General features: G+C 37.7%; 1 protein-coding gene across 10 annotated transcripts in view; it reads left to right on the top strand.

The window, feature by feature from the left end:
- PPP2R2C (protein phosphatase 2 regulatory subunit Bgamma) overlaps positions 1–13,605 on the top strand; it is a 193,357-nt gene that overhangs the window by 160,605 nt on the left and 19,147 nt on the right. For all 10 annotated transcript variants that reach the window (XM_064418721.1, XM_064418726.1, XM_064418720.1 and 7 more), the window contains one exon: positions 2,903–3,067. In XM_064418721.1, the coding sequence (XP_064274791.1) occupies positions 2,903–3,067 (165 nt within the window). The remainder of the gene's footprint in view (positions 1–2,902; positions 3,068–13,605) is intronic.

Raw genomic sequence — 13,605 nt, 5'->3', positions numbered from 1 at the left:
TCTAGTGAAATGATGAATTTTCATTTTTGCTATGATCCTCAGTAGGCAAATGAGGTTATTTCTCAGTGGAGATTTAGATCACGTCTGGAAATGCAGTATGTTTCAAGTATTTTCTGCTTTTCTGGAAGGAGGATGGAATATTTAATTTCATTATTCGGCATAGGTTTATTCATTTTATACAATGAAAGGAAATTCATCAATAGTGTCTTCAGCATCCAGAAAAATGATACTTGCCATGACTGTTTCATATACTCCATTTATATTTTATATCTTTCTCATCACTCAGCAATTCTTCATCTCTCTGTTGAGAGGTAAAATTCTTCTATTGAGTAACCATAATTTCTCTGAATCCACAAAGCAATTCAATCCCTGAAAGCAGCTGCGTTTACTTAAAGGTGTTTCTTGAGACAAATTCACCAAATACACATAACTGAATAAAGGTTATTTTTTTTGGTTGATTTTCAGGATGATTTTGTGATGCTCTATAAAAGAGGTAAATCAATGTTTCTACACCTCGTTACACTTTTATTAATCATGATAGATTCTTGGAGATGGATGCAAATGTGATAGTACAAGTAAGTAGGAATGCAGTTAAAATGCAACATTAATCCATTCCCAGTTGTTATTAAATGTCACAAGATATTAATAGTTTTGCTGATATTTTCCTTTCTAAACCACATGGGGAAAAAAAGAAAAAAAACCCAAAACCACAACAGTGTGATATATGCACAGTCATCAAGATAATTATCTTTGAATCTTTTGTACTATTTCACTGTAGTGTTCCAGACCTATATTTTTGGGAAAGATCAAAGGTGTTAAGGTGGTGATAGACTATATCCCATTCCCACAGAAATCAATCAAAGGTCTTTGATTGGTCTTCCATTTGGGAAGTGGTCACAGTGGAAACAGAAAGAGGCTTAGTACCATGATATATGATGTCTCTCACCATCAATAAAACAGATTTTCTCATTTATCTTATCCTCTGAGATGTTTAAATTTTGAACGTCAGCTGATTCAAATTTTATGTTCAGGGAATCCAGGCACTGAGATGATTTGTGTTTAGGGCCCTGCACTGGGACTCAGTAGGTCTGGGTTTGTTCTGTCATGCATTTCCCAAGTGATCTTATGCAAATCCTTTATTGCTTCTCGCACAAACTCATCAGTAAAATAGGGTAATGTTACTCTTCTTGTTCGAAGGATTTGTTAACATTTGGATGGCTTATCTGCAGCAGATTGCTGAGGGCCATGTGAAAATGCACAATCTTATTTAAATGTACTGCTTTACATATATATATATCCATATTTCATTTTATGCTTGTGTATCTATTGCTTTCTTCCAGCCCCCTCATGAGACTGTTACTTTCATTCTTTTCTCTGTAAGCAATCTTTCACAGACTGGCCTTCTCCTCCAAACACAGGTTCAGTGTGGGTCCTGGGCTTTAAGGCAGGTAGTGTGTGGGAGTGGAGATACAGGTGTTGGAGAGGCACCATGTGAGTTACCCCTCATGAGGGTAAACTTTGGTGATCTAACTAACAAGTTTGTGCTTGTGAAACTAGATATTTAATGTATTTTTGTTCCAGATGGTGGAACAAAATCACTTAAATTATTAAGGTGTGCAATTCTCAGTCAGAGAAATTGATAGTGATTTTGGTAGAGGATGTCATTTACATAAAAACACAAGAATGCCATTTCAGATACTACTTTGTAAATATTCAAATAGAAAACCTAATACTGTGCATAATTTTTTTAAAGAAAATTATATTATTATATATTCACCCAAAATTATTTGCATAAAGAACAGGGGTTTTTTGTTTGTTTGTTTGTCTTGGTGGGGTTTTTTTTGTTTTTTTTAGTCTTTTACCTTAATCTATATGTATTTTTTAGCTTAAGTTGCATAATCACAAAAGCCAGTGAGCCTTACTGGAGTGAGCAGATCTGAGCTGTGCATTGTTCCCTCTCAGTCAGCATTATCTGGGATAGAGCAGTAGTTTCAATAGCAAGTGCAGAAGATAGAGCCACCTGTTCTCTATCAGCTTCAATAAAGAATTGAAGTGAGAATCCTGTGTCCCTGCAACACTGTTTCTTTGATGTCTTTGCCCAGCGTGGATAAATAGTGATCTGCTAATGGCATCTGCAGTAAAACCATGCAGACTTTGAGTTTTACATTGCTCTTTGGTATTAAGTGGGCCAGGTATGGAAAGTGAAAACTGTACTACTACCAAAAAATTGGGTATGTCTTTAAAATCATTACATGTATGTACATTTGCTGTGGAAACCCAGGGCACTGGGAATATTTCTGTGTCTGCTCTCTGTCTTGACACCCAGGGGGGCACTGACTTTGACCCTCATTCATGGAGAAAGTTTCCTAGACTTCAAGATAGACTAGAATCCACAAAAGTGTGAAATAGATTATAGAGAGTAGTGTAGGTGTATCACTTGGTGAGAAATTTAGGTTTTGGGATTTTTAGTATGCTGTGGATGGAAGCAAGATGGAGGGCACAGGGTGTCATCCTGGGTTCCTTCTTGATGCTTCTTCCTTCTTATTCTGGGGTTTGGGTGGCACTCTGTAATTGGGCAGAAAAGTCCTCATGGCGGGTTCTTTGGGATCAGTTATTGGGTTTAAAGGGAAGATAATCCAGGTGTCAATTCTTAATTGGAAAGTTTAGTCTTAAAAGGCCTTGTAACAAGAGATAGCCATTTTGTGCTTTGCTAATGAAAAGTTGCCGAACTCACAGTAGTGAGACTGTTTTACTGATAAGAAATAATAAACACTTGAGTCTGAACATGAACTACTGTCTCAAGGACCTTCAATCCAGACCCAGAGAAATTGATAATTTGCATGCTTCCTTCAAGTAAGAGTCATAGTTTACCTGCGTTTTTCTTGATGAAACTTCCATTCAGACATTGTGGATATAAAGCCAGCCAATATGGAGGACCTGACAGAAGTGATTACAGCCTCCGAGTTCCATCCCCACCACTGCAATCTCTTTGTCTACAGCAGCAGCAAAGGATCCCTGAGACTCTGCGACATGAGGGCATCGGCCCTCTGTGACAAACATTCCAAGCGTAAGTCCTTGCTCCACTGAGATGTCCCTAAAGTCTTGGTATTCCCACACAGCACATAGATGGGTGGCTACCTTGGTGTATCAGGTTCTCACTCACATTTGAAAAGAAAACAGCAAAAATAATTTTTTTTCACCTGTGGAAGTGTTAGTTATGAACTTGGTAAAAGTCGTGTCTGTGACTGGTTGCCCTTACAGTTCTTATTGCAGGGATCAGTGAAGAACCCAGAATTCTAGTGAAACAGAGAGGATTCCTAACAAATCGAAGAGGATGAGAGAGTATTTAAGCAGATGAGCATATTGGTTTGAATACACAAGTTCTGTTCTCAATGCTAGAGCAAGTAAATTTTGATTGTGAGACTGCCTTCAAATTTTGAATCTGTTTTCTGAATTAAGAAATCTCAGTATCCTTCCTAATCTCCCAATCCCTATATGTATTTTTTCAACACTATGTCTGAAAAAACTCAGAAGAAATGCAATAATTAATCAGGACAGGATGGGGGAGGGAGGAAGGAGGGGAAGAAAAAAAAATGTGTATAGAAGTTGTCATCTGTGCTACATGATTTTATGTAGCCTGTGAAATTTTTAGATGAATCACCAAATCATGATAGTTCATATCTGAAATGTACATAAGAAAAAGGAAGTAAAATGTTAAAATATGTGACTATCTTTGTTCTCAAAGTAAAACTTGAAGAAAAAATGCATGTTTATATTGTCTCACTGTCAGCTCTTTGTGGTCTAGAGAAGACAGACTGTGTTTCTTTCCACCAGTAACCTGGCAAGCCTGGGCACTTTGCCTTGTGGAAACCTGTTTGTTCCTCATCTCCTGAGACTGACAATGCCCAGACAAAGGCATTGTGTGGGTGGCTGCTGAGAAGCTGGGAACCTCATGAATGGACTGTGGTGGCTCTGCTTTAGTCACCTTCAGGATGAGGGCACCTCCACCTCACAGAACTGGGCCATCAGTGTCTTTTTCCATGCTGGAACATTGGAAGGAAATTCAAGAGAAATTATTTTAGTACCAGAGCACATAAGAGGCTTTGTGCCATTTGGTGCCTATTTGAACCTGTTTGAGATAGGCAGATTTTATTAGTAGGGGCAAGAGGGGAGGAAAAAGTATGCAAAGATTTAAATGAGACATAAGTGGTGCACAGATTTCATACATATGCTATTTTTAAAACTGAAGTGAATTTAAAGCCCATGACTAGGCCTTTTGACTGCAAGGAGAAATGCACATGCTCAGAACCTCTTAGGATGTGGTGTCCAATTATAAAAAATAACCTTCAAGGGCAATTTCCCAAGCAGAGAAGTGCTTTATCTTTGTTAGCTGTATCTCCTTGTACTTGTAGGGGGAATTCAATACCATGAAGTGAAATGTAAGCATGACACAGTCTGACACAATGCTGTGAGTTATCCTGTCCCACTTAATTGTTTTGTTCTGTAATACTTCCATTTCTTCCTGCTAATAAGGCCTCCATGCCCCTGTAACTCAATGCCAAATGCCAGTCAGAACTTATTAAAGCCACAATACAGCAACACTGGATGAAAGAAGGCATTTTATGCCAGAAGGGAGCGCAAGGTCTAATGGTCATTGATTAAACCCCATTTTCCAGATCTATGAGTTAGAAAATAGCCATTTAATGTAGCATTGCTGCACTGAAGTCAAGTCAAGCTCATTGAGAATCTGAGTGTGTACAGTACAAAATTGATAAAGCAGTGGTAGAACTTCCAAAGTGCTGAAAGGAGTAGGTCCATGTACTGCTGATTGAAGTGGTTTCACTATAGCTCTCAGAGACAAGCAAAGTGAATTAAATACAGCCCATAGCAGCCTAAAAGGATATATAAAAAAAGTCTGCAAAATCAAGTTACTTGCATGATTGTCTCACTGGTACCTTGACTGTGCATCTGATTCCTCTTTGCAGTTGCTAAACTTACAACTGGTGCAATGCATGATCAGTTCCCTGCTCTTGCCTTGTCTTTCAGTCTTTCCCCATAACTGACTTCACTTTTCAAGCAAAGCACCACAACTGGAGTCTCAGTAAACCCTCACACTGTGCCATGCATCCCTGCTTTCTCAGCACAGTCTAGTATCACTGTGTGCTGTATTTCAGATGCTGTTCCAAGACTGTAATGGATGTACCTATTCTTAAGGATACAAGATACAATGTAACACTTCACAAAAACACCTGGATAATGAGCATATGTTGTGAACTTTTTCATTTACTCCTTTCCCCCTTATTTATTCAAATCTCTGTAGCTCTCACAAATCCATTGCAGCTCTTGGGGGGAGAGCTCTTCCATTTGTACAGGTTTAGAGAGTGCCATGAATAATTACTGTGCCATACTGTAAAAATAAATTACATATTAATGTCTGTAGTGTAAGTCAACCATTGCAGGATGTTAATAAATTATAATGTCTTGAAGATTTCTGGTTTTCTAAGCTTAGTGGCAGAATCTCTCTTTTTGGCATTAGTGACAGCAGCACTACAAGTTTTCCCTTATAAATCCTCGTGACTTTGACATGGACAAGATGAGACTACTTCCATATGTACTCATCCTTGTTGTCTATGCTGAGATTTAATAACAAGCTGCCAATTTGTGTGATGAGTTGGGGATATCTGTCCCTTAGAAAAATTATCTCAGACCACCAAATCTATTTATAAGGCAGTGAAAAAATATCAGGTCAGTAGCTGGATTTTGAATGGTCATTGAGATTCTAGTAAGGTGTGATAAAATGTGTCGTGTCTCTAATAGACTACCTGAAACTGCTTCTTGTAACTGCTCTGTAGCAGATTGTGCAGTGCTGAGTGAGGATCACAAGAAAATCTTATGTAGTTATTGCAAATGTGTATCAGGGAAAGACCACTCTGTAAGCATAGAGCGGGTACATACATAATGCTGTTCCATGATGTTGTCAGACTTTGCAAGTAGTGGGAGAGAATGCCATCAAAAATGTTCTGGAGAGGAGGTGCCAAAGAGATGAATGTCCCTGCTTGTTTAGAATATTAGAGGAGTGGGACTGAGGAAGGTGTTCTTGCAGTCCACGGTGTTATAGGTAAAGATTAAAATTATGAAAGTCAGACTCAAGCAGCAACAAATAGAGAATTAATTTAAATAATATGGAACCTTTCACCTAAACAGTGTACTTGCCAAAGCACCCAAAGATTGCCTTTGAGATGTCATCAGGCAACATGCATGGCAGTGCAGTGTAGAAAAAAGGCAGTATATGGAAATCTGTGTCAGCATTGTTGTTAGAGCAGTCAGCTGGGAACATTGAAGAAATAAAAGAATTAACCCCCACCTCAAATTCCATAAATTTTTATGCAAGGGGTTTAGGTGTCAAGGAAGACAGGTGTAGGGATACTGTTGCAGTAAGATCATCCTGACTAAAAATATACTTACAGCAGCATTTGTTCAATTAACAAATAGTTGCTAATTTGGTTTTTAATTTTTTATTGCTAATATTATGTTCAGAGATCCTCATAAATGTGCATGAAGTTAATATCATTCTTCCAAACAGCTGGTAGGCTAGATGGGTACATATGGCTGTTTCAACAAATCATGCAATAAAGCAGTCAGCTAAAGAAAACTAAGCATGTGAAGTCAGAAAAAAATAAAGTGCTTTTTCAGTAGTTTATCAGAATTGTTAAAGCTATTATTAAATGGTAAATATAAACTGTATAGTTATGCAATATGGAAATTTAAGTCACTCAAGAGTATAACTCCTATTGATATTTCATGTAATAGCCTTTACATCTTAAAGTCATTGCATACTTCAGAAGCTGTACTAATTTATTTAAATTCTGTATGTTGCTTTAAGGGTTTTTTACAATTCATTTCTTAATATGTATTTGCAGACTAAATCCCTGTTTCTAATTATCCATTACCCTTGTGCAAAATTTACAGCAAAATACTTCCAGGAAAGAGGAGCTGCAGTTTCAAGTTTATTGCTCCGTGTGCTACAGTGATCCTAAAACCACAGATTTTGGGGTTATATAGCATTAGCCTCTGTCACCCTGAGTTGGTGCTGTCTGTCCTCCAGACAGATTTCTCATTCTGTTGTCCCCTGGGTCTGTAGCAGGAACCATTTAGATCCCTCCTCCCTTTGGCTACGGAAGGATTTTGTAGGATTTGTTGGCAATGCCAGCACCATCTTCCCTGGCCTCTCCCTGAACTGAGCAAACTTCTCAGCTGGTGCATCCCAACTCCCTGGGCTGGACAATCAGCATCTTAAAAGTGTGAAGTGGTTTCCAGAGCAGTGCAGAGTGAATTCCAGGTTTGGCTTGTGACTCAGAGGTGCCAGCCAAAGATGAAGGGGGTGTTTTTTCCATTGAGAGTCCTTTTCCACATTTTTAAGTGAAATCCAGGCCTGAAGTCAATGGCAGTCTTTCCTCAAGGATAAATGCCACTGTCCCATCAGTCAGGCATGTAGCTCAGCTGGGATATCTGCTGGGCTTTTTTGAGATTACCTTTGATTTTAAAGAATTCAGAATCATGGAAGCAGCCAAGACAACAGATCAATAATCTACCAAAAAATGTTGAATTTTTAAAATTAAGTTAGTTATATTTACCAGTTGTTTAAAGCTGGTTGGAATTCCAGAGACAAGACACCTTTCAGACCTCTGACTGAATATGGATTATCTTTCATTTGCCACAGAGAAAACCAGATGCACAAAAAAGCCTGTGACAGACTATCCCTGCTGGATTTGCTAATTAATATTGACCTTTCCAAATGAATGATGCTTATTGTCTGGCTGAAAAAGAGACAACTTGTTTTTCTTCTGTGTGAGCTTTATATCTAAAATACGCGTTTTATTTCTGCATCTGGTCTCATGTCAGGTCTCATGTCATCTGAGAGAGAGACAGTCATTACTCTCCCTTTGTGCATAGAGAGGCCCCTGTCAAAATGATGTCCACTTCAGGCAAAATCTGCAAGTTTTCATGTGACAGGAGTGAAACTTATCTGAGCTTCTGAAATGATTTGACCCCGTGCTTGATGAAGGCTTGTTCTTATTCTAATTCTGGATTTATTTTTAAGCGTGCACTACAAAGGCATATATGTATTGCTGATTTTATATCCCCAATGAAAAAATGTGCCTATATCCTGGTAATATTGTAATTATGACTGTCACTAAAGGTCTGTTACTACAAATTCATGCATGCTAAACTAGATTCTGGAATGGATCCTTTCTTGTGCAGGAATCCCACTGAAATTTGGTAGCAGATTGCCTTTAGCATGGACTCCAAAGCTCCAAAGCTTCCATTCTGCTCAATTTGGATGAATGTATAAAGACATTTAAAACATGGCTAATGAAAATTCAAAAATGTTTCTACAGAAATGCAATTATGTCTATATATTGTTTCCTCCAGTTGTGCAAGAGATGTTAAAATTAAATCTGAGGAAGAAAAAACCTGATTTATATACTTCTAACTATCAAATACTAGGAGGAAAGAGAAAAGCCTGAAGCAATGGTAAATGATTTATGATTGAAGAGGTGTTTCATTAACCCCATCTCCCCCAACCACACAGAGATAAAGCAAATAATTGCTGTAAGACTGATTTAATTATTCAGTCTATTAAAATTCCTGTCTTGTTTGCTTAATTTTTTTAATAGCAGCAAATACTGCTTTTTAATGTCTCATGAAACCAGCTTTCAAGATCTTATTTCACTGGGGGAAAAAAAGCCCCACTTATCCCTAATCTTATATATCAAGATCTGAAAGACTTACACATCAGTTTGGCTGTAGAGCAGCAGTAGTTTTATGTCCCATTAACTCCTTGGGATTGCTCACAACACGTGGCATTAAGCATGCACATAAGTCTTTGTGAGACCCAGCTTTAAAGAGGCTTGATCTTCTAGATTGGCTTTGTGTTTTTCAATTCCTTTTCGCTCTTTAGCACCATTTCTCTTTATTAACAAACTCACTGGCAAAGTTATATTAATCTAAGCAACTCTGTAGTGAAGCTCCCACCCACTGATCTTTAGCTATTGATCTGGCTTTGCCTTTCAGCACTAATGCACCCTCCCTTGTGGTTTGTGACAAGCTGCAGCAACTCAGTGCAGATGGTAAAACAGATTCTTAAATATTGATTTGAGGCTCCACTTTTAAAAGCCGTGCTCTCTAGAGGTATTGATGAGAAGCCAAGTTTTAATACCGGGTCATTGGATAAAGGAATGCTGTATGGTAGGTGAAATTTCAGACTCGTGGTGTGGAGGTGGGGTCAGAAATTTGCTTTGAGTAGTAGAAGGAAAATGAGATGTGTAAGTGACCAGGGCACAAAGAGGTGCCCTCTGAATTATATGAAAGCAAGTAGAAAATTGAAGTATAAAATGGTACTTCTTTTTAGTTTAAAGCAGGATAAACAGCTACAGGCTATGGTAATGTAAAATGTTAAACAAATGTGTCTCACAAAATAATTGTGTTTTAGATTGCTTATGAAAGCAGATTCAAAAACTCCCTCTAATGTATAACCATATTAATCAGTGTAGACCAAGAAGGCAAGGTTGTCACATTAACAGAATATTCTATTATTGAAAAAGAATTTCCAAGGGAGATGAATGTATGAGTGGATTGGCTTAATGCAAAACAATAAAACATTCAGAGATAGTGAAAGATAGAGTAAATAATACTGGTAAATCGAATTATTATCATGAATAATGAAGCTAAAAGGTATAAAGAGACCATGAATTTCAATGGGAGCTTGCAATTGGGCTTGATTCACTTAGAATGAACTCAGGTATTCTTTTGTATTAAATTCTAAAATAGATTTCAAACAGTTCATAAAAATGACCATACCTGGGCAGACCAGAGGTCCTTCTAGCCCAGTTCTGGCTCTGATATTGGCAGTAACAACATCAACAGAAAATGTAAGAACTGACCAAGTATTATCTTTACCCTCTGCAATTTGCAGCTGGAAACTTGAGGTTCAGGGGCCTTAGTGGAAGTGAACTTACTGCATTCAACAATACTGAAATGGATGTTTGGGGTTTTTCCTTTCCTTGAAGTTGTGCAGTTATTCTTGAGTCTGTGTGTGTTTTTTACCATTCACAATATCTTTCAGAAAAGTCTTTAGTAGTTTAATTAGGTATAGTATGAAGGAGCATCTTCTCTCTGCTTGCCCTGTCCTAGTTTCACCTGGTGACCCTGACTTGTGGATTGGAAGAGACAGTGTACAAAGTGAACTGTCATTCCCTATTCACCCTTTCCATGCCACTCTTAATTACCACCCCCTCATTCTTTTCTAGGCTGAGACACCCCAGTCTATTTAGCCATTCCTTGTATGGAAGTAATTTGGTACTTCTGGTCATTTTTATTGTCCATTTTTATGTCTTCTCGAGATCTCTACCATATCAGAGATAAGCTCAGAACTATGCTTAGCTCAAGATGTAGCATTTCTTGAATTAAATGGCACCAAAAAAATGTTTTATGTGTTGAACATTAGTAACAAGTGTAATGTATTTAAAAAAAGAAAGAATGTTAGTATTTTTATAGGAGCTCAAATGAAATTTAGTTCAGGTTTTTTATGCTAAATGACGAAATGTGATACAGCAAATCACAGCTGACCTGGGAATAGTGCTAATTTGCCATTTAAAATATTATAGTTAAATAATTTTTTCTTTTGGTTAATTTCTTTTATTTATCATCTGTTAGGAAAGCATACTGGTTCTTGCTTCATTTCTTCCTGTGGCTAGTCTCTCAAGACCAGTGAAATCCCACACATTTCAAATACTGTTTTCCAATATGTTCTAATCAGGTATTGCAGCCATTTTCATTTGGGATCTGGAATTAAATGGGGATTTAGTTCAAATGATAAATTATTTGGCCTGGGACTGAGCCCACTTTGTGTGTTTATGAAATTAAAGCCCAGTGAGGGATTACCTGATCCACCATTTCCAGGTCCAGCTGAAATTCACCTGTTGTTTGTGTACCAGCATAACCCAGAGCTTTATCTGTAATAAGTTCTTAATTTAGTCTAGCTGCAGAATGTTTACTTGCTTATATAATAAAAATGAAAAATTGTTTTCTCTGTCATGTTCCATCAACTTTGTTAGCGCTGGTCTCCACAGTCCTCTCCCTCTCAGTAACCACACTGCCTCTGTTTCCTCTGTTGCCAAAGCTGTTTCCATCCCTTTCCTTAACAGGAACTGGATCATTTTCTATATCCATTAGCTGTCTTTGCAGGGAGGGAGAGATCTATTTCATGGTGCAGGATTTCCAATAATTTAAATCTAAGTAACAACAAATGCTATAAAATCAGAAATTTCCAGAACAGGATACAAACTGTAAACAGTATCCTCTTTAAAAAAAAAATTACAAGATTTAATAAGTTATTATTTGTTTGTAAGTAGAAAGAAAGCAGTGCTTTTTTTTTTCTGCTAGAGAGAATGAGCCTTTAAAGCTGTTTATAATTTTATCCTATGACTGATGAAATTTCTTACAAAATCTGTGGAGCAGATTTCTGTTCATTTTCAAGTTTTCCTACTTGTGATGATTTCTGGAGGAATACAGGATTTTCTATACTATATCAGATTGTGACACTGCACCCACCATATAAGACAATTTTAGCATTATTTTTAATATTTCTTAAAGTTCACATATGCCAGAATTTACACCCTGCAATGATTAAATCTCTGCCCAGCTGCTTGTTTAGAATTGAACTTGAAAATTACTTTGGGTTGGATTTTGTTTTTCTTTATTAGATGTATCTTTTCTATCTTTTCCAATAAATAGCAGGTTCAGCTGTGTGGAATCAGGCCCATATTAATGGGAAGTTGAGGTGGCAGCACTTGTGACCCCAACAGTGCAGATGAGAGCCACAAGGTGTTAGTGCTCCACACTTCTTTTGGCTACTGCCTGAGGCACCTCTTCCTTTTTTCTTCCTGGCCTGTGTCTGGGAGGGAAGCTGTGAAATGGACCTTTCCAGTTACTCTTGCTGTTCCTGGCCATTTTATTTATTTAATTTTAGATATCTCTATATTAGAGATGCCTTTCCTATCCACTGGAAAAGGAAAGTCTCCATTCTGCATTAGATCAGAGAAATTCAGAAGGAAACAAGAATATTTTTTATGAGGGATAAGAGTTTGTTTTTCAGCAGATGGTATTTCCTTTTAAGACAGAAGCAGCATATTTTTATGCTACAGATTTTCTTCAGGATTCAGGAAAACAGCACTCTGGCAAGTATCCTGCAATGAACCCATCCTTCTCTGCAAAATCTGGACTTCTGTAAGAAGCTACTGTGGTTTTTAACTTCTGAGCTGTGCAGAAAGGAATTGAGCATTTTTATTTCCCTAAGCAGACTTCCCAGTTTATCCATGTGACTGCTGGTGGCATAAGGGGCAGGAACAGTGTCTTCCTGGCAGCTCCTCTTGAAACACTGGCTGTACTCAAGACATGCTCTGCTTTCCTCTGTAATCCCATTATACTTCTCCATACCAGAGTCCTGTGACATTTAAGTCTGAGCAAGTGTCACATGAGAACTCAGCACATCATGTCATTAGTGATTTCTATGTTCACCACCTAGACAGATAACATCATGCCTTTCATGTAATTAGTACTGTGACCATTATCAAGAACAAGAGTAGTGAAAGTTAAATACCCTTTTTTATGGCAGGTGTTTGTTATTAATAAATTAATGATTAAATTAATTAAAGAATATGATAGAATCTGTAATCAAATGTCAGTAAAGTTCAGATCTAACAAGATTTAGATACAGAGAGGTAAGCTAGCTTTGAAATCTCGTGTTTCAGGTGCTGGTTGCTCCTGGGCACAAGAGCAGCCTCCAAAAGATATGTCTTAACAGTAACAAACAGAAAATGTGTTTTGGAAACTATGGGCTAGACCTGTGGCTTTTTCCTATCAGCTTGGAGAGTTCAGGGCTGAATTTGAATTGCTTGCCTGAACTGAAGTCTAAGTCACAAGGCTATCACTTCACTGCTGTTCTGTCTCCAATAACTCCCCTTGTATTAGGCAAACGGAGGGAAAATTGTGCTTTTTTGCAGTATGTGCATAACCTTATGTTGATGCTAAGCCAGAAATAGCCAAGCCCCAAGAACGCTCTCTCACCTTCATTTGCTGAGGCTGATGCCTTGTTCTGGCTGCTCAGGCAGATGCTGGTAGTTGCTAAGTTTTCCCTTCTTTCCACTGGGAGCTGCTCCTCAATTTCCTGTAACAATTTTCCTGTGTTGGTTATGCTGACTAGAGGAACTATCTCCAAAGAATTGCTGCTACTGAAATTTCTGCTGCTATCTTTCTTTCTGTAGTGATACGAGACTTTCATGCCTCTGTTAGTTCCACAGTTAATTAATCTAAGTCTTTCTAATACTTAATACAGTAAGCATAGAAAAGCAATAAATGGGGCAGATAAAGAATGAAATGGTTTAATCTCATTAATTAACAAAATGCAGAACATTCAGGTACAAATATCACTCCTCTTCTAATCACTGGAAGTTGGATGAGCCACTAGAGCCAAGAAAATATATCTAAGCTCTAAATAAAGGTGTAGTTCAGTTAGAGTGGGTTTTGGTTTTTTCTTTCCTGGTT

Source organism: Passer domesticus, chromosome 4 (assembly GCF_036417665.1).
Source record: "Passer domesticus isolate bPasDom1 chromosome 4, bPasDom1.hap1, whole genome shotgun sequence".
Taxonomy (NCBI): domain Eukaryota; kingdom Metazoa; phylum Chordata; class Aves; order Passeriformes; family Passeridae; genus Passer; species Passer domesticus.
Note: the sequence above shows the minus strand (reverse complement) of the source record. Positions and strands in the feature narration are given on the sequence as shown.